The sequence below is a fragment of the Molossus molossus genome, unplaced genomic scaffold, assembly GCF_014108415.1.
Source record: "Molossus molossus isolate mMolMol1 unplaced genomic scaffold, mMolMol1.p scaffold_m16_p_14, whole genome shotgun sequence".
NCBI lineage: Eukaryota > Metazoa > Chordata > Mammalia > Chiroptera > Molossidae > Molossus > Molossus molossus.
The window spans coordinates 35,920,468-35,940,999 of NW_023425349.1; the positions used below are offsets into that span (position 1 = coordinate 35,920,468).

Consider the following 20,532-nt stretch of genomic DNA (forward strand, 5'->3'; position numbering starts at 1 on the left):
GGACATTTTTGCATTTATCTTCAGATAGAGTGAGAGGGCGAGAGGAGGGAAGATAGAGAAACATCGACATGGAAGGGACACATCGACTGGTTGCCACCCACACGACCCCAATCGGGGCTGGGGAAAAACTGCAACTGAGTTAGGTGCCCTTAGTGGGAACTGAACCTGGGACTCTTGGTCCGCAGGCCAATGCTCTAACCACTGAGCGAAACCAGCCAGGGCTAATTATTTTCTTAATGGTTACTCTAGGGCTTACCATATGCACCTTATCAGAATCTACTTCAGATTTCTTTTTTATCCTCACCCAAAGACATTTTTTCATTTATCTTCAGATAGAGCGGGAAGAAGAGGAGGAAGAGAGAAAGAGAAACATCGATGTGAGACACAGACTGGTTGCCACCCGCACGACCCTTCAGGGGTCCGGGACAAACTGTAACCAAGGTACGTGCCCTTAGCGGGAACCGAACCCGGGACTCTCTAACCGCTGAGCCAAACTGGCCAGGGCAATCTACTTCAGATTTAATTAACTAACCTAACTCCAATGAGATACAGAAGGATTACTCCTATGTAACTGTATTCCCTCCACTCCTCTTTTGTGGTATTATTATTATACACATGACATCTATATGTATATGTTACAAATCCAATACATTACTGTTATAATTATTACTTTACATAATGTTATGGTCTATTAAAGAAGCTGAGGAAAGAGAATAGAATATATTTATAGTTTGCTATATGTTTCTTATTTACCATTTCTGGTTTCCTTCATTGTTTCCTATGAATCTGAGTTACCATCTGGTATCATTTCCTTACTCCAATACAATATTGATCCCACCCACTTCCTTTGTGCTGTTATTAGATATATTTCTACAAACCATAGGCCAAATAATTCAATTATATATTGTTTTATACAATTGCTTTTTAAATCAGTTAAGAAAAAAGTATGCATTTATACTGTCTTTTATAATTATGTAATACCTTTACTCTTTGTTTTTCTCATATGGACTTGAATTTACATCTGAGTTTACTTGTTTTCAGCCTAAAAAACTTCCTTTGGTATTATTTATTGTAAAGTAGCAACAAATTCTCCAATTTCATTTTCATTTTTGAAAGACAATCTTATTGGATATAAGATTCTTGGTTGGGCCCTGGCCGGTTTGGCTCAGCCGTTAGAGCGTCGGCCTGCGGTCCTGAGAGACCCGGGTTCAGTTCCCGCTAAGGGCATGTACCTCGGTTGCAGTTTGTCCCCCGGCCCTGGTTGGGTCGTGTGGGTGGCAACCACTTGACGTGTCCCTTTCATGTCGATGTTTCTCTCTCTCTCTCTCCCTCCCACACTCTATCTGAACAAAAAATAGAAAAAATGTCCTCGAGTGAGGATAAAAAAAAAAAAAAAGATTCTTGGTTGGCAGGTTTTTTTCTATTTTTATTTTAAATCCTCACCCAAGGACATTTTTTGCCTTTATCTTCAGATAGAGCGGGAGGGAGAGAGAGAGAAACATTAATGTGTGACACATCGACTGGCTGTCACCCACACAACCTGCAACCGAGGTACGTGCCCTTAGCGGGAACCAAACCCGGGTCTCTCTGGTCTACAGGCCAGTGTTCTAATCGCTCAGCCAAACCAGCCAGGGCGGTAGGTCTTTTTCAGCCACTTTGAATGTCAACCCACTCCTTCTGGCTGTGATGTAGTGTTCTCCCTTGTTTCTGATGAGAAGTCTGCTGTAATTTTTCTTGAGTAATTTTTCTCTTGCTACTTTAAAGATTTTCTCCTAAGGGCTTTAAGCATTTTTACTATATGTCTGTGGGTGGGGCTCTTTGAATTTACCCTATTAGTTTGTTGAGCTTTATGGATATACAGATTGTTTTGCAATAAATCTGTTTTCAGCCATTACTTCTTTGCATATTTTTCCGCTCTTTTCTCTTCCCCTGGTATTCCCATTATATATACGTTAGTGTGCTTAAAGGTGTCTTCCATTTTTTATGAGGCACTGTTCATTTTTCCTCATTCTATTTTCTCTCTGTTCTTTGGTTATATAACCTCCATCAATGTATCTTAACATTCATTCATCCTTTCTTCTGCAAGCTCAAATCTATTGTTGAGCCCCTAAATGAATTTTTAATCTTAATTATTGAACTTTTCAACTCCAGATTTTCCCTTTGATTCTTTTTTATAATTTCTATTGATATTTTTTATTTGATAAGATACTGTCTTTATAACTTCCTTTACCTCTTTAAGCATGGTTTCCTTTAGTTCTTTGAACATGCTATCTTGAAGTTTTGTTAAATCTGACATAGGTCACTCTTACAGGAAACAAAAACTGTTTGTTGCCTGTGTTTTTTTCCATTTCTTTGCATACTTCATAACTTTTTGCTGAAAACCAGACATTTTTGGTAATATATTATTTGTAGCAACTCTGCATATTGCTTTCTCTCTCTCTCTCTCCATTGTGTTTTTGTTGTTGTTTGCTTGTTTGTTTTGTGACTTGTCTAGTTATTTTAGTAAAGTCTATTTCCCCTATGGTATGAAGTCTTTGGTGTCACTTTTTGGATGGCAGAGCCTTTGGGTGTGGTTACCCTGGGATGACAATGGTTTTAGCAGAGCTCTCTCTATCTTTCCCAGATCTCTCTGTTACACTGTCTGCCTCATTTGCTATTATTACCCTCACTCTTAAGGCTCCACTAATTGCTCAATGGTTGCTCTACTATTTTCAACAATACCTTTGAGGCATAAATTGCTCAGCAGTCTAACCCAAGAAAATATGGGCAGCAGTAGTCTTTGAGGTTTGTTCTGACCCCAGGAAGGTTCCTCTTAGGCATCTCCTTCCCTTTTTTTTCTTTCTTTCTTTCTAGTGAACTAGCTGGCCTATAGTTTAGCTTGTTGCTCTTTATTAAGAGGAGTTATTGTTTTCTGAAGGGCTTTAGGTCTGAACTTTCCCCCACACTGTTTCAAATTCAAGTCAGTTCCTTTGGGGAATACTTCGGAGCTTGCTTTCTTATGGACTGCCTTTCCCCTTGGGAAGTCTCAGCCACTATTTTGGGTGATAGATGGGATAGTAGCCTCTAGTTTTCTTGACTTAATTCTCCTACTGTTAAAACTCTGCCCTACAAGTGAGCCAGAGTGAGGGTGACTGGGGCCCAGTATTCTCACCTATTGTGATTGGGATAGAGGCTCTGACTCATGGGTAGGGCTGCATTAAGGAAGAATAAGCTCCCAACCACTGGGCTGTGCTTACTTGAAATTTAACCTTTTTTTTTTTTTAATTGATTTTAGAGAGAGAGGAAGGGAGAGGGAGAGGGAGATAGAAATATTGATGAGAGAGAACATTGACTGGCCATCTCCTGCATACCCTCCACTGGGGATTGGGCCCACAACCTGGGCATGTGCCCTGACCGGGAATTGAACCAGCGACCTCTTGGTGCCTGGGTCTATGCTCAACCACTGAGCCACATTGGCTGGATGAAATTTAGCCTCTTTAACTTAGAGTTAGAGGGGATGAGAAAGGCTGGTAGTCTGCTGGTAGTCTGGGAGCTGAGGGCAGAGGAAGCCCTATCTTCTTGGGCATACCCATACTGAAGGAAGCTTTTGTTAAGTGCTAAGCTGGGGTTTGGGAAAAAGGGAGGAAGTGGGTCGTAACAAATGACACAGATTCTTGCTGTCACTGAGTTTTAGTAAAGTTTCTTCAATAAATATTTCTTCATTGATGTATCCTACAGGACGATTTCCAGAGACTTAAAAATTTTTTTTAAATAGTTTCTGCCAGCTTTGCTTGTTTTGCTGGGGAGTGGTCCAAGTAGCTGCTCATGTTACCATCCTGAAAATAGAAATCCACCTAGTCTCTTATACTAAAGCTAAATATCTTGAATGGTAATTTCCTACAGGGTGAGATACTAAAAGACCTAAACAAGCTTTCTACAGATATACCAGATCTGAATAAACTTGAGAACCATTGTTATCACTAGCTATGGGCTTGCTTTTGAGCTTTTCAATCCAACTCAGCCTAGTTCCTTAAAAGTTTGCCATGATTAGACAGTGGTTACTCTTAAATCCCTTGACCTGGTTTTATCTCACCCCCAGATCAGTTCATACTGAGAGTTACTATACTTTTGCTCAAGTCCCTTTGCATTACCCATTTTACATTTCCTCTTTCTCTCACTGCCAACAAGATATCTTAGCCTCAGGGTAGGATTGCTGGTGATTATATATGAAATTCTTACAAAACTGACTCATGTGCTTTCTGAAAAGGGAAGATCTTTACCATCCTTCTTGATTTAGAAGTCATCATCTGATCTCCATCTCACAGGGCTTATCTAAAGATACATTTTCATAGTAGACAAAGAAAACCAATAGACAATTCATTTTCCTACTGCAGTTGGAACATGTATTAAAATATGAGACGAGTCCAGCTGGTGTGGCTCCATGCACCAAGAGGCTGCCGTTTCAATTGCCAGTTGGCACATGCCCAGGTTGTGGACCCAATCCCTAGTGGGGGCATGCAGGAGGTGGCCAATCAATGTTCTCTCTCATCGATGTTTCTATCTCTCCCTCCTTCTCTCTCTAAAAATCAACAAAAAAGAAAAAAAATTAAAAATAAAATATGAGAAGAGAACATTTCTATACATGATTTTTAAGTCAGACTGAAAAACAGAATTAGGTAGGGTGCTCCTATTGGTTCCTGCTGGTGCTCGGAAGAAGTGTGAACTCTTTCTTTTTGATAAAAATGCAAACCCAACTTAAAGATTTAGTTTTACCACAGATAGTTATAGAAACACCTCTTTTATTAAGACTTTGTTGCCCAGTTTCATTTTTCTAAGCACACAGCCTTGGAACACTAAGGAGAGAAGTTGCCAGGTCATTGCAAAACTGTACATGTATATTTCCCAAGGACTGCCTCAGAAAGTCTGTTAGAAACTCAGACTATTACTGTATAGTTAATTCCAACAAGTCTTTTTTTTTTTTATCCTCACCCGAGGACACTTTTCCATTTTTTGTTCAGGTAGAGTGGGAGGGAGAGAGAGGAACAAAGAGAGAGAAACATCAACGTGAAAGGGACACATCGAGTGGCTGCCACCCGCATCACCTAACCAGGGCCAGGGACAAGCTGCAACCAAGGTACGTGCCCTTAGCGGGAACCGAACCCGGGTCTCTCTGGACCACAGGCCGACGCTCTAACCGCTGAGCCAAACCGGCTAGGGCCCAACAAGTCTTTTATGGTTCTTATATTCAAGTAATTAGAAGCCACAAGTTAGGAGTCACTAAAGGAACAAGCACTGACAAGGAAAAATATAAAAGCTTTAATAAATAGATTAACAATTCAAACTGCACACTAGTACGGGGATATCACCTGAGAAACCTCAGCCATCCCTGAGGGCATCACTGTAATCAGTTTAACACAGTAACTGAGGTTCAGAAAAATGATGACTCTGGGTCAATAATGGAAAATAACTTATTTTCAGTTACCTCTGCTTAAAGACAGAAAAGAATTCCTCAGCTAGATGGGAAATGTAGCTATAAAGAAAGACATTTCTTGCCCTGGACAGTTTGGTTCAGTGGTTAGAGCATCAGCCCACGGACCAGAGAGACCCAGGTTTGGTTCCCGTTAAGGGTATGTACCTCGGTTGCAGTTTGTCCCTGGCCTGGTTGGGGTTGAGTTAATGTGTCTCTCTTACATCGATGTTTCTCTCTCTCTCTCTTCCCCCCTCTCTCCCTCCCACTCTATCTGAAGATGAATGCAAAAACGTCCTTGGGTGAGGACAAAAAAAAGAATGACACTTCTTGAGTGGTCCAAATAGCTAAAGCTTTAGTGTACTTAGAATTTTAATTAAGATGTTCCTAGTATATGAAGATGCTTTTAAACACTTACTGAAACCTGGATTAGTAAAAGTATATCTGGAGTTCATACTTATGTAAGCTATTAAGAGAAATTATACTCACACCCTATAGGATAGTATTTCACCACAAGTGACCTGAGTCAGCAATAAAATACCCAAATCAGAAAGAGAAATCACTTGGGCAAATGTGAGTTTTCATAACTATATTTTGAGGAGGAAAAAAAATGTGCCCAGACAAATTTGATTCTGATATTTAAAAAAAAACCTGACATTGTAACTAGAATTTAAAATAATTTTGATTAAGTAATCATTGCTGCCAAACATTTATATTCATATGTCTACTAGTTACCTAAGGAACCACAAGGCAGAGGCTTGCCACACACTTTTCCACATGAAGGGACAGGATCCATGCACGTTTTCCGACCACTACTTCCAAGTTCTAGCAATTGGCTGAGAGGAGTTTGCCCACAAGGGCAATAGCGCACCAGATGGGGGAGCCGTGGGCATAGCTGGCAGGGCTGAGGGTGGCATACTTGAGAACACATATGGTTCCCACATTTCAAGTCCCTGTTAAAAAAACACAACAGACTATTACACAGTTGTTGCATAAAATACAACTTTATTCTAACTGAGAAAAACATAAAACCTTACTTGCCACATATCTTTAAACAGCCAAAATCCCCAAATCCATCAGACTTTCCTATGTCTGTTCCACATAACACATCTCGGGAGGTGCTGCCACAGTAGCATACTTTAGGACACAATTTCAAAAACAAGAGATTAGTAACCTGTATGGGTTCTTAAACAATTCCAAATAATCTATAGAAAAACACAAAATACTATTCATTAGTGTTTATCAGACCTGGTGCAAAAATGAATATGCCTTATATAGCAGCTCTAAGTCCCACCTAAGAGCTTATAGGAAGGAATAAAATCCTTGTTAGACTCTGTCAATATCTCATGGTGCCTCTGTGGTATGTCCTGGAAACAGCGTTAAAGTGAAACAACCCTCTAAATTAAGAGACTAATATCTGGTCCATAGGCCATATTTGAAAACCAAGGATTGTGAGTTGAATTTGAAGTAATCATGTTCAAGTATTCACACTAAGTATAAAATTGCAAAAATCTGAGACTTTTATTTATTTTTCTTTATTGACTTTAGAGAGAGAGGAAGAGAGAAAGATAGAAACATGGATAAGAGAGAACACTGATTGGCTGCCTCCTGCATGCCCCGCACTGGGGATTGGGCTCAAACTTGGGCATGTACCATGACCGGGAATTGAACCGGTGACCTCTTGGTGCATGGGTCGACGCTCAACCACTGAGCTACACCAGCTGGGCAAAAATTTTAGACTTTTATTTGCTAGGTAGAGAACCTAGTTTAACATCTATAGATTTTTCTGTGGGTTCAAGAAACAATGGATTTCTTTTCTTGGGGTCAGCAATAAATGTGTTATGTTTAAGGAGTTACGTTTCTGATTTATTAACATGTAACGAAGTCTGATAAAAATTAATTTTCAACTTACATAATTTTTGTGTCACTTTACATTTTCAGTTTATAATGAAAATTTATCTCATTAAAATCAATCTATGCAAATACACTGAGTCCTACATAAGTAATGCAGACTAGAAGAGTAGAAACTAAGTTGAAATTCTGCAGATCTAATGACACTTTCCTTCTTCCTCAGTATACTTAGCTATCTCCTTGTACAGTAAACCAACATCAGAATAAATATATTATAAAATCATAGTAAATCTTAAAATCACATACTTAGTAAAAAATAAAATGCTTCTAACAAAACATTAGAAATAATGCTCATAAAAAATATATTTTTTATCCTCACCTGAGGATATTTTTGCATTTATTTTCAGATAGAGCAGGAGGGATAGAGGGAGGAAGAAAGAGAAACATTAACGTGAGAGAGACACATTGAGTGGTTGTCAGCCACATGACCCCACCTGGGGCCGAGGACAAACTGCAACCAAGGTACATGCCCTTAGCAGGAACCGAACCCAGGCCTCTCTGGTCTGCAGGCTGACGCTCTAACCGCTGAGCCAAGCCGGCCAGGGCTCATAAAATATTTTACAATTAAATTTATTGGTATGACATTGGTATAAAATACGGTATCGAATAGACCGAAAACTTTTACTGAGACATGGAAAGAAAAGCCTCAAATAAATGAAGACATAACCAAGACTTTGAGTTTTAAAATATATAATCCAGCCCAGCCTGTGTGGCTCAGTGAACTGAGCATTGTCCCATGCACCAAGAGGTCACTGGTTCGATTCCCAGTCAAGGCACGTGCCCGGGATGCGGGCTAGGTTTCCAGTGGAGGGTGTGCAATTAATGTTTCTCTCTCACATGGATGTTTCTAGCTCTCTCTCCCTCTCCCTTCCTATAGAAGTTCCTAAAAAAGTTAAGAATAGAACTACCATATGATCCAGCTATTTCAATGCTGGGTATTTATCTGAAGAATATGAAAACAGTAATTTGAAAAGATATATGCACCCTCTATATTCATTACAGCATTATTTACAACAGCCAAATTATGGAAATAACCTAAATGTTTGACAGATAAACTGACAGACATTGTATATATATACAATGGAATACTACTCAACCATAAAAGAGATGAAATTTGCCATTTGTGACAACATGGATGGACCTTTGGGTATTATGCTAAGTGAAATAAGTCTCATGGATGAAAACTATATGATTTCACTCCTGTGGAATATAAAACAAAACAAAAACAAACACAGATACAAACAACAGGTTGGTGGTTATCAGAGTTTGGAAAGAGTGGGGAGAGGACAAAATGGGTAAAGGGGGTCAAATGTGTGGTAATGGATGGAAACTAAACTAGAAATTATAGTGTATACATATATCAAACTATAATGTTGTACATCTGGAACTTACATAAATTTTATTAATATTACCTCAATTAAAAAGAATATATAGAGGGACTACTGGTTGTTGGGAGCATGCAGACTGTGAGTTTGTGAACTTTTTCAGATAAAATATGGCTAAAAGCTTACACATTAAGTGGAAAAGAAAAATGTGTGCTGAAAAGAAAAAAAAGAATGCCTCAAAGGAGCTTAAGCAGACCTTAAAAGTATTCTTAAAGTAGATACTGATTTTTTTTAAACAATTTGTTGTTTTTTTTCCTTTCTTGATCTTAGAGAGGAAGGGAGAGGGAGAGAGAGAAACATCGATGAGAGAGAACACTGATTGGCTGCCTCCAGCATACCTCCCACTGGGGACTGGGCCCACAACCTGGGCATGTGCCATAACTGAGAATTGAACTGGCGACCTCTTGGTGCATGGGTCGATGCTCAACCACTGAGCCACACCAGCCAGGCTAGATACTGATGTCTTGATGCAAGATATTCAAGAGATAACAACTGTGGTGGTCTCCAAACATTCTGAAGAGACAACCCCAGTGTGTGGTAAAAGATGATATGAAAATGGAGTCTGATATTAAGAGAAACAGAATGTCTTCTAGATCAGCACAGACAGTACCCCATATGGATGAACTAGAGGCATAGAAAAGGGCTTGAAAGCAAAGTTAAAGAAAGGGAAGGGGAAAAGCAAAGCAAAGCAAAGGCAGTGAAGGCAGCTAAGGGTTTGACCTGGTAGACTTTTAAAAACATGAAAAATGCTACGAGACAGATCTTTGATTAGAATGTATACACTGATTTCAGTTTCCACCAAATGAAACTTTATTTCAGTATTTTAACTGGGCCTTTTTCTTCAAACCCAATATAACTCCTCAAATTTATTTTGGGAACTTGAGTAAAATATATTCTTTTATAAATGAAAGCTATACTGATATGTTAACTGGATACTGTCTTATATGCAGGGATTATTAGACATCAAAATTCTATCATGTATTGCTCTGGCTGGTGTGGTTCAGTGGTTAGAGCATCAGTCTGTGCACCAAAGGGTCGAAGGTTTGATTCCTAGTCAAGGGCATGTACCTTGGTTGTAGGTTCAATCTCCAGCCCTGGACGAGGCTTGTGCAGGAGGCAACCAATTGATGTGTGTGTCTGTCTCTCTCTAGTCCTCCCTTCCACTCTCTAAAAATTAAAATAAAAAATCCTCGGGTAAGGATTAACAACAACAAAAATTCTATCAGGTATTAATGTGGTTGTTTCTGATCTTAGTAAAAATAAATGATATTACCCTAACTCATATTTAAAGAAAACTAATTATATAATGTTATTTTAAAATAGCCCTAGCTGGGCACATGCCCAGGTTGTGGGCCAAATCCCCAGTGGGGGGCATGCAGGAGGTGGCCAATCAATGTTCTCTCTCATCGATGTTTCTATCTCTATCTCTCTTTCCCTTCCTCTCTCTCTAAAATCAATAAAGAAAAAATTAAAATAAATAAATAAATAAATCTAATAAAATAAAATAGCCCTGGCTGGTTTGGCTCAGCGGTAGAGCGTCGGCCCGTGGACCAAAGAGTTGAGGGTTCGATTCCGGTCAACAACATGTACCTTAGTTGCATTTCGATCCCTGGCCCTGGTCAGGGTCATGCGGGAGGCAGCCAGTTGATGTGTCTCTCTCACGTTGATGTTTCTCTCTCCCCTATTCTATCTGAAGATAAATGGAAAAAAGTATCCTTGGGTGAGAATTTCAAAAATAAATAAATAAATAAAAGTTAAATATAAATGTCAGTGGATCTTATAAGCAATACTTGCTTGGAGTTTTGATTTTGTATTATTCATAAAAAAAGGTATTTTATAGAGGGGATAAACAGTGATGAAAGGAGACCTGACTTGGGGTGGTGAACACACAATACAATATATAGATGATGTATTATAGAACTGTACACCTGAACCCAGCCGGTGTGGCTCAGTGGTTGAGCGTCAACCCATGTACCAAGAAGTCACTGGTTCGATTCCTGGTCAGGGTGCATGCCCAGGTTGTGGGCCCGATCCTCGGTGGGGGGCATGCAGGAGGTGCACAATGTTCTCTCTCATTGATGTTTCGATCTCTCCCTCTCCCTTTCTCTCTCTCTCTAAAATCAATAAAGAAAAAAAAATGAAACTGTATACCTGAAACCTATATAATTTTAATCAATGTCACCCAAATAAATTCATTAAAAAATAACAGAAGTACACACACACACACACACACACACTCCATCTTCCAGTAAGTATATGTGCCATTTCATCCAATGTTCTAAAGCTCATTCATTCATTCACTCACTCATTCATTCAGTGCTTATTGGATGAATAAATATAGGTGATTAAAAAAACTCAATCAGTATTTGTAGAATCAATGAATTGATAAACCCTAGCAACTGGGACCTCCTGCAAACAGGCTTTTTTTTTTGCTAAGTTTCTGATCAAACACAACAGAGGTTTTTTTCAGAGGTATAAATAGATAGCTGTGAATAAAAGAATCCAGGGTCCGAAAATTGTGACAACAAAAACAAAATGGAGCCTCCAATCAACCAGAAAATAATCTGAGTACTGTATAAAAAGCTCTCCTATGCTTAGGCAAAAGAGACAGAAATATGAGCTGGTGACAGAAGAGCTGAGTGGAGCTGGCTGAAGAATATTAAGGAACCAAAGATAGTCTGGAAGAAGGTCTTACTGCCAGTCTTAACCTGTTTAGCAATTTTACCAACCTAGGAATGAAGACCTTGAAGGAATGCTTATTAAAAGTCTAGATAAAGCTGAAAGGGAGTCCCAGAGAACTTTAATTTGAAAAGATAAACTATACTCATGGCCATAATACTTTGCTAGATATTTAATGTAAACAAATGAAAAGTCTTCAACTGAGTTTGAAAAATAAACTACACAAAAACGGAAGACAATGGGATCCATACAAATTTGTACAACGAGTTTGATTTAGCGGAATAAAATCCCAATACAAATCAAGAGCTAAACATGGTGCAGAGATCAAAGAGACTCTCGCACACCACAGTCTATTCTCCTAAGACCAAACTACCATTTATACTTAACTCCTGCCTTATCTCAAAATGGATTTGAGGCAGCATATAAGGATATATAAAATATAACAAGAAAACATAGTAAAAAAATGTGAAAAACAATAGTAAGGATATAGAATGAATCATAGATTAAAAAAATATATACTATAAAGAAAAGAAAAAACAGTTATACAGGGTTCTTGAGATAAATACGATTAATTGTCTTTGAGGAAAAACAACTATTCCTAGAACTAAGACCAGATAGGAGTTTTTCCCAAGAGAACCCATAAAGAGAACATTGAGTAATATAAAGCGGTTCCTTACATAAAATTCTTATAGCACACCACACAAAACATTTCATAGGACTATTTCTTTCTTTTTTTTTTAATCCTCATCCAACGATATTTTTCCATTTTTTGTTCAGATAGAGTGGGAGGGAGAGAGGAAGAGAGAAAGATCGATGTGAAAAGAACACATTGAGTGGCTGCCTCCCACACAAACCAACCAGGGCTGGGGACAAACCACAAATGAGGTACGTGCCCTTAGTGGGAACCAAACCCGGGTCTCTCTGGACCACAGGCCAATGCTCTAACCGCTGAGCCAAACCGGCCAGGGCCATAGGACTATTTCTTATTATAAATGTTAACATAGATCAACAGCATCACACCAAGGTAAAATCTGATAAAACACTATAGGGCACCAATACAGTGTAGCCCAGGATCCTTGCAGATTAGAGGCAATCATAAAAACAAAAGAATCATATAAGTGGTCCTTTCTGATTCACTTCTTTCATTTAGCATGTTTTCGAAGTTCATCCATTTCATAACACATATTAATATTTGATTCTTTTTCTTGGCTGAATAATACAAACAGTCCTGACTTAAAATCATTCAACTTACAATTTTTTTTATTTTATGATGGTGTGAAAGCAGTACGCATAATAAATTATACAAGATATTCAACACTGCATTATAAAATAGGGACTGTGTTATATGATTTTGCCCAACTGGCAGGCTAATGTAAGTGTTCTGAGCATGTTTAAGGTAGGCTAGGCTAAGATGTTATTGGGATGTAACCCCATCATAAGTCGAGGAGCATCTGCATTCCATTTTATGGACATACCACATTTTGTTTATCCATTCATCTGTTAATAGACTTCTGGATTGTTCCATATTTGACTATTATAAACAATGCTGCTATGAACATCCATTCACAAGTTTTGTGTGGACATATACGTATTTTTCATCTCTTCTGGGTATATGCTTAGAAGTAAAATTGCTGGGTCACTTAGTAATTCTATGCTTAACCTTTCTTAAAAACAAACAACACACATTTTTATTGATTTTTTGAGAGAGAGAGGAAGGAAGAGAGAGCCAGAAACTTTGATGTGAGAGAGAAACATCAATTGGCTGACCCCTGCACACCCGACTGGAGATTGAGCCCACAATCTAGTATGTGCCCTGACTGGGAATCAAACCAGGCATCGAACCAGGAATGTAACTGGGACCTCTCAATCTATGGGACGATGCTCAATCTACTTAGCCACACCAGCCAGGACATGTAGAATTAATTTTTGTGTAAAGAGTGAGATAGGGGCCCTACCCGGTTTGGCTTAGCGGTTAGAGCATCGGCCCGCGGACCAGAGAGGCTCGGGTTCGGTTCCCGATAAGGGCAAGTACTTCAGTTGCAGTTCGTCCCCGGCCCCCATTGGGGTCATGTGGGTGGCATCCACTCGATGTGTCTCTCTCCCATTGATGTTTCTCTCTTTCTTCCTCCCTCTCTCCCCCCTGCTCTATCTCAAGATAAATGCAAAAGTGTCCTTGGGTGAGGATTAAAAAAAAGAGTGAGATAGGGGTTCAAGTTCATTGTTCTAGCAACATTTGTAAAAACATTCTCCGTTTTCACCCTGGCCAATGGCTCAGTTAGTTGGAGCATCATCCCATACACCAAAAGGTTGCGGGTTCAATTCCCAGGCAGGGCACATACCTAGGTTTTGGGCTTGATCCTTGGTTGGAGTGCGTGTGGGAGGCAACCAATCAATGTTTCTCCCTTCCTGTCTCTGAAAATAAATAAAACATATCCTCGGGTGACAACTAAAAAAAAAAAAAGATTCTCCTTTTCCCATTGAATTATCTTATCTTTTTTTTTTTTTTTTTTTATCCTCACCCGAGGATATTTTTCCATTTTTTTGTACAGATAGAGTGGGAGGGAGAGAGAGACAGAAACATCGACATGAAGGGACACATCGAGTGGCTGCCACTCGCACGACCAACCAGGGCCGGGGACAAACTGCAACCGAAGTACGTGCCCTTAGCGGGAATCGAACCCAGGTCTCTCCGGACCGCAGGCCGACGCTCTAACCGCTGAGCCAAACCGGTCAGGGCGAATTATCTTATCTTAACAGCTTGGCTGAAAATCAACTGACTTGCCCTGGCCGATTTGGCTCAGCAGTTAGAGCGTCGGCCTGCAGACTGAAGAGTCATGGGTTTAATTCTGGTTGAGGGCACGTGCCTCAGTTGTGATTTTTTTTAATCCTCACCCGAGGACATTTTTTCATTTTTTGTTCAGATATAGTGGGAGGGAAAAAGAGGAAGACAGGGAGAGAGAGAGAGAGAGAAACATCGACGTGAAAGGGACACATCAAGTGGCTGCCACCCACACAACCCAACCAGGGTCAGGGACAAACTGCAACCGAGGTACATGCCCTTAGTGGGAACTGAACCCGGGTTTCTCTGGACTGCAGGCCAATGCTCTAACCGCTGAACCAAACCGGCCAGGGCCTCAGTTGTGATTTGGTCTCTCCCCCACACCTGCCTCTATTTGAAGATAAATGGAAAAATATCCTTAGGTAAGGATTAAAAAAAGAAAATAAAATCAACTGACTATACTTGTGGGTCTATTTCTGGACTGTATTCTCTTCCACTGATCTAGTAGTCTATCTTTACAACAAAAATCCGCAGTCATAATTACTATAATTTTGTAAGTCTTGAAATCAGGTCGTTTAATTGTTTCAACTTCTCTTTTTTCAAGATTATTTTGACCTTCCTGGATCCTTTTCAAGTAGTTACTTTTTAAAAATCTCCCCAAGCAGTTACTTCTAAATGGCATTTTAAAATCTGGCCAGGTAGCTCTGTTAGAGTGTTGTCCCAATATGCCAAAGTTGCAAGTTCAATCCCCAGTCAGGGCACATACAACATCAACCAATGAATGTATAAATAAGTGGAACAACAAATCAATGTTTCTCTCTCTCTCTTGCTCTAAAAAAATAAATAAAATAAAATCTATTGTCCAAATTTTGTAAGAAAATGACCTAAACAGGTATTATGTAACTAAAATAATGAAAACCATCTAAACATTAATATATCTCCAGTTCTGTCTACCCAAGGTACAAAAGGTAAGTCTTTGTGACTATAGATTTGAGACCAATCCATGTCATCAAGAAAACCTTAAATAAAGTTCCAGATAAGTACACAGGTATTGCTGGATAGTGTGTTCACTACTTACCTTGGTTCAATATGATCCGGCAAGGCTGGCACTGACCCCCATGGCACAGCTCAGCACAGTGGTGCTGACCACAATTCAAAACATTCTCACACGGGTTAGAACAGTGGACTGAGACAGCCTGACCACAGCGAACTGTGTGCCTATTAAGACAGTAGATGTAAAGTCAGCATTGGTCTAATGTTGGACATCAAGTTTCTGTTTGACAGCTAAACTAGTACTGAAGCCCAAGCCCTCCCCCAAAACCCTTCTCTTGGCCCCATTGCCTCCACTTTTTCTGTTTCCCTCAATCCTTATTTCCTCAATTATTCTCCCATTCTCCACTTTCTTCTTTTTTCTCCTTTGCTTTCCTTATTTCCCGTACTTTCTGTCCCCTATTTTCTGACCAGTGAGGAACTGAAGGCTACTCCTAAGTTTTTATTATATGCCATTTGTTCTCTGAGTTCCCATGAAGCAGCAGCATGCAAGAGAGGAAAGGGCCTGGAGCTCCCACAGTAACTTACAGATGGCAGAAGGGAAGTTGGAGAGGTATAGTTAATAATGTAGATTCTCAGAATGAACACACAATGATATTCTCCTGGGACCTGGCACTCTGGCATTTAATGCAGCTATAATACTTAAGAACAGCCCTGGCCAGTTTGGCTCAGCGAATGGAGCGTCGGCCTGCGGACTAGAAAGTCCCGGGTTTGGTTCCTGCTGGGGGCATGTACCAAAAAAATAAAAATAAAAACTAAAAAAAAAAAAAAATACTTAAGAACATACTTACTATATGTGACTTTGATTCAGGATGGGGAAATCATTTTGGCTTTATTCTAATAAACATCCTGATATTACCGAGTTATCAGCTAAGAAGGATATGAGGCTAGGGCTTTCAGACAATTGTCTTCAGGTCTCTTTCCAGCTTAATGGTTTAGAGCTTGGAGTCTACTCTCCCACATAGTTTTATTCTATCCCCTACTCTTATTTCAACTACATATTTTGTTTTAAAAGTCACTGTTATATACTTAAGGTGACCAGTTTCCAGTGCTCAGCATCATGGCTAACATCAACCCCTTGAGGAAAACACTATCATTTCTACTTTATGGTAAGAGAACGAGGCTCAATAAGACCAAGCAACTGGCCTAGGTAAACAACTAGCTAGTGGCAGAACCCACATCTGACCTGGTCTTTCTGTCCTAGAGCCCTTGTATGTGACTCTCAGGTCACACTGCTACTTTCATAAGTATAGTAAATATTAAACAAATACATGTTATTGAAAATCTGCGTGATCTCATCTCATCGTGTGGTTTAGAAATCATTTTATGGTCTTACTGGGCCTCAGAGGCGTTCCACAGTTATCAGTGATCCTTGCACTGATGATGCAGAACTTGTAATGAAAAGAAGGCAGACTCTGGGGTCACTTACTATTTCATTCAACAATATTACGATATTCACTGAAAACTTTCCGGATGCCAGATACTGTGCTAGCCACAAGTAATGGTTCCTGCCCTCTGGACCTACCAAAAAAGGCCTGGGTTCGATCACCAGTTCTTTTTCTTTTCTAAATCCTCACCTGAGGATTTTTTTTTTCTTCATTTTTTTTTTATCTTCAGACAGAGTGGGTGGGAGGAAGGGTGAGAGGGAGAGAGAGAGAGAAACATCGATGTGAGAGAGACATATCGACCGGTTGCCTCCTGCATGATCCTAACCACAGCCAGGACTGAACTGCAACCAAGGTACATGCCCTTGACTGGAATCCAACCTGTGACTCATTGTTCCGTGGGCCGTCACTCTAACCACTGAGCCAAACTAGCCAGGGCCAATTACTGTGTTCTTACACCCAGTAGAGAGGTTAAGAAGAAAATCCCTGTCACCTTGCCTTTTCAATAAGAAATTTCATACAACTTCTTAATCACTTATAAGATTGCAAAATAGGATCAAGGCAGCCAAGGAAACTACAGAAAAGTACCATTTACGCCTGCCATTTACTTATTAATGGTAGTAAATAATTACTATTTACACCTACTTACTAATTTTTATTTTAGAAATTCACACATAAATCATCCATATGGAAAAATGAGTCTTCTTCAGAGTACAATTCTAACTTTACCTGGTCCGTCCACATTCACATGTTTTAGTCATAAAGGCAGGACAAGGTGGGCACGGTCCAGGATGGCAGAGACTAAAAAAGAAAAACCTGGATGAATAAATTATATCTATAAACCAAACCCAAACAAAGTTGCCCCAGCTGGCTCCCATTGTAATATGGCAACAAATAAGTCTACTATGAAATGTTTTAGTATTTGCCTAAAATTGATTAAACCAGTGGTTCTCAACCTTCTTAATGCTGCGACCCTTTAATACAGTTCCTCATGTTGTGGTGATCCCCAATCATAAAATTATTTTCATTTGCTACTTCATAACTGCAATTTTACTACTGCTATGTCTTAGGCAACCCCAATGAAAGGGTCGTTCGACCCTCCAACGGGTTGCGACCCAGAGGTTGAGAACCACTGGATTAAACTATTTAAATAAAGACAATTTTTTATATAAAAAGAATTGACAGCATTATCATCTTAGAATATTTAGCCAGAAAAGTAAATCCCAAATCAAAATACTGGTTTTATTTGGGTCTGACAGTCAGAGATGACATTTCCAAATATGGTCTTGGCCCACTTAGTGCAGTGTGCAGAGATAAAAATTACTTGCCACTCAGGTGAATGGCAGGATGGTCAATGGAGTCCTTTAGAACCTGAGCAAAACAATAAAGCTCAACTCTACTAGGTCCATGAGAAGTACAGACATTTTCTCATCAGCTAGTGAAATAACCAGATGATGGGCTAATGATGGGAATAGTAAAAAGGTTGACATGAGGGCAGGCATGCTGGAAACACTGGGAGAGTACATTCATGGAAAGAAATGGGCTTAACAATATACTATAGGTCAGAATTAGATCTCTAAAGAGAATGATTTTTATAGGAGCTATGATATAAAGAGACCAAAGGAAAAAATTACAAAATGGAATTATATATTCAAATATTGCCCTCTAAGCAGACACACTGGTAAATTACACACCTATTCAGAAATACCACTACTTAAAACACTGTGGGGCCCTGGCCGGTTTGGCTCAGCAAATGGAGCACTGGCCTGTAGACCAGAGAGTCCTAAGTTCGGTTCCCGCTAGGGGCACATACCAAAAACCAGTCAAACAAAAAAACACTGTGGGAACTTCTATGATAACTGTTTTTGGGAGGTTAGCAGCTTTCCAAGTAATGGCAAATCACAGTCCTTTAGGCATTAAAAGTCAATCAAGCCCGGATGGTGTGGCTCACTGGTTGAGCACTGACCCATGCACCAAGAGGTCGTCGGTTCGATTCCAGGTCAAGGCACATGCCCAGTTTGTGGGCCCAATCCCCAGTGGGAGGCATACAGGAGGCGGCCAGTCGATGTTCTCTCTCATCGATGTTTCTCTCTCTCTCCTTTCCTCTCTCTAAAATCAATAAAAAAATTTTTTAAAAAAATGTCAGTCAAGCCATGTCTAATTAATTAAGTTGGTTAAAAGAATTTGGTATAAAAATTAGGTGTGCCTATAAAGTCTGGTTGGATTTTTTAATGTGACTTCTAAATTAGTTCTGATAATTCTTAAATGAGCTTTAAACACTGAAAACAATCAAGGCACAAGTGCTTAGTCTTTTAAAGTGACCCATTTTGACAGAGTCCACAGAAGACATAAGTTTAAGCATGTGTGTGTGTTTAAAGATGAGTATTATTGTTCAATAGTAATATTTCACATGACATGCCTCAACCCTTTCAGGTGAAACTATTTTCATGACTGCACATTTAAATAATTTTAGACTGATAAATAAACCATTAGTCAGCAGTGGATGACTACAGGTTATTTCAAATATCCACGAGGCATGGATTTAAGTCAAGTTTTTATAACCTTTAGAACAGTGGTTTGCAACACTGGCTACATATTAGAATCACCTGGACAGCTTTAAAAACTACAGATGCTCAGATCCACCCCCAGAGATTCTGATTCAATTGCTTTGAGGAAGAGATTGGGCACTGGTGTTTAAAAATGTTCCCTGGCCTCGCTGGTGTGGCTCAGTGGTTGAGTGTCGATGCGTGTACCAAGAGGTCACCAGTTCGATTCCCAGTCAGGGCACATGCCCAGGTTGTGGGCCTGATTCCCAGTGGGAGGCGTGCAGGAGGTGGCCAGTCGATGTTCCCTCTCATTGATGTTTCTATCTCTCTCTCCCTCTCTCTTCCTCTCTCTCTAAAATCAATAAAGAAAAAAAAAATTTAAAATGTTCCCTAAATGATTCTAATGGGCAGCCAGGATAAAAAAAAAAAACTTCTCTAGAGAACTTTATAGTCTATGATAACAACCCAAATAGAGAGATAAAGGGGCCAGCTGTGGCTTGAGTCCTAAAAAGTATAAATTAGAGAACTCAAAGCTTTCGTTTAAAAGGAAGATGCTGTTGGTATATGGCAATCTTTAAGGTCCTGAAAGAAATAAAAAGTCAGTTCTCAAATCAAGAGTAGAATTTCCAGAGCCACAAAGAAACTAATTTTACAGCCTCCTTTCCCTTCAGACATGTTGTTGACTAACTGATCTACATCACATTTGTTGTTCTCTAGTAGTCACATCAGGGCCCATTTCTACTGGAGGCATCAGATAAATAGTTCATGCAAAGGATTAATTTATTACTGAATTTACTTAAAATGCCAACTAAGGGAAGGAATAGTTCAAATAGATGAGTCCCCTGGGTTCTGAGGAACGATCTATGGAAGCAGTCAAAGGAAGGAGGGCTATGCTGTTTAGTCCAGTATGAATAGCTCTCCCTGCCACTGACAAGTCCCCAGTACCACTTCCACACTTAGATCACAGGACCTCTGATCCAACATATACTCCTGCTCCATGCAGAAGTACCAACATAACACTATGATGTCTGTTTTACTCTTAGATTTGGGTAATATGAGCAAGAATTACCATTTTTTGACCACTTACCACATGCCAGGCTCTGTACCAAGCCTCTTAAGTGCATCAATTCATTTAATAATTATAGAACTCTGTAAGTTCTACAAGCTCATATCATTATATTACAGGCTCAGAGAAATTAAGTAACTTGTCCAACATCAGAAATTAAAGCTTGATCTGAGGTCAAGGTTTATAGAAATTTATTTGTAATCGATCAACTCTTTATTATTATGCATTTATCTTATTATTTACAAGCTGATTAAATAAATTCTAAAGCTCACTACTTATTGTACA

General features: G+C 39.5%; 1 protein-coding gene and 1 pseudogene across 3 annotated transcripts in view; one reads left to right on the forward strand and one right to left on the reverse strand.

Annotated features, from left to right (window-relative positions):
* NFX1 (nuclear transcription factor, X-box binding 1) overlaps window positions 1-20,532 on the reverse strand; it is an 83,200-nt gene that overhangs the window by 42,723 nt on the left and 19,945 nt on the right. For all 3 annotated transcript variants that reach the window (XM_036260695.1, XM_036260694.1, XM_036260696.1), the window contains exons 6-9: window positions 17,365-17,436; window positions 15,279-15,418; window positions 6,484-6,583; window positions 6,182-6,399 (exon numbers count right to left, since the gene is read on the reverse strand). In XM_036260695.1, coding sequence (XP_036116588.1) covers window positions 6,182-6,399; window positions 6,484-6,583; window positions 15,279-15,418; window positions 17,365-17,436 — 530 coding nt within the window. The remainder of the gene's footprint in view (window positions 1-6,181; window positions 6,400-6,483; window positions 6,584-15,278; window positions 15,419-17,364; window positions 17,437-20,532) is intronic.
* Window positions 8,853-9,469, forward strand: LOC118629470 (annotated as a pseudogene).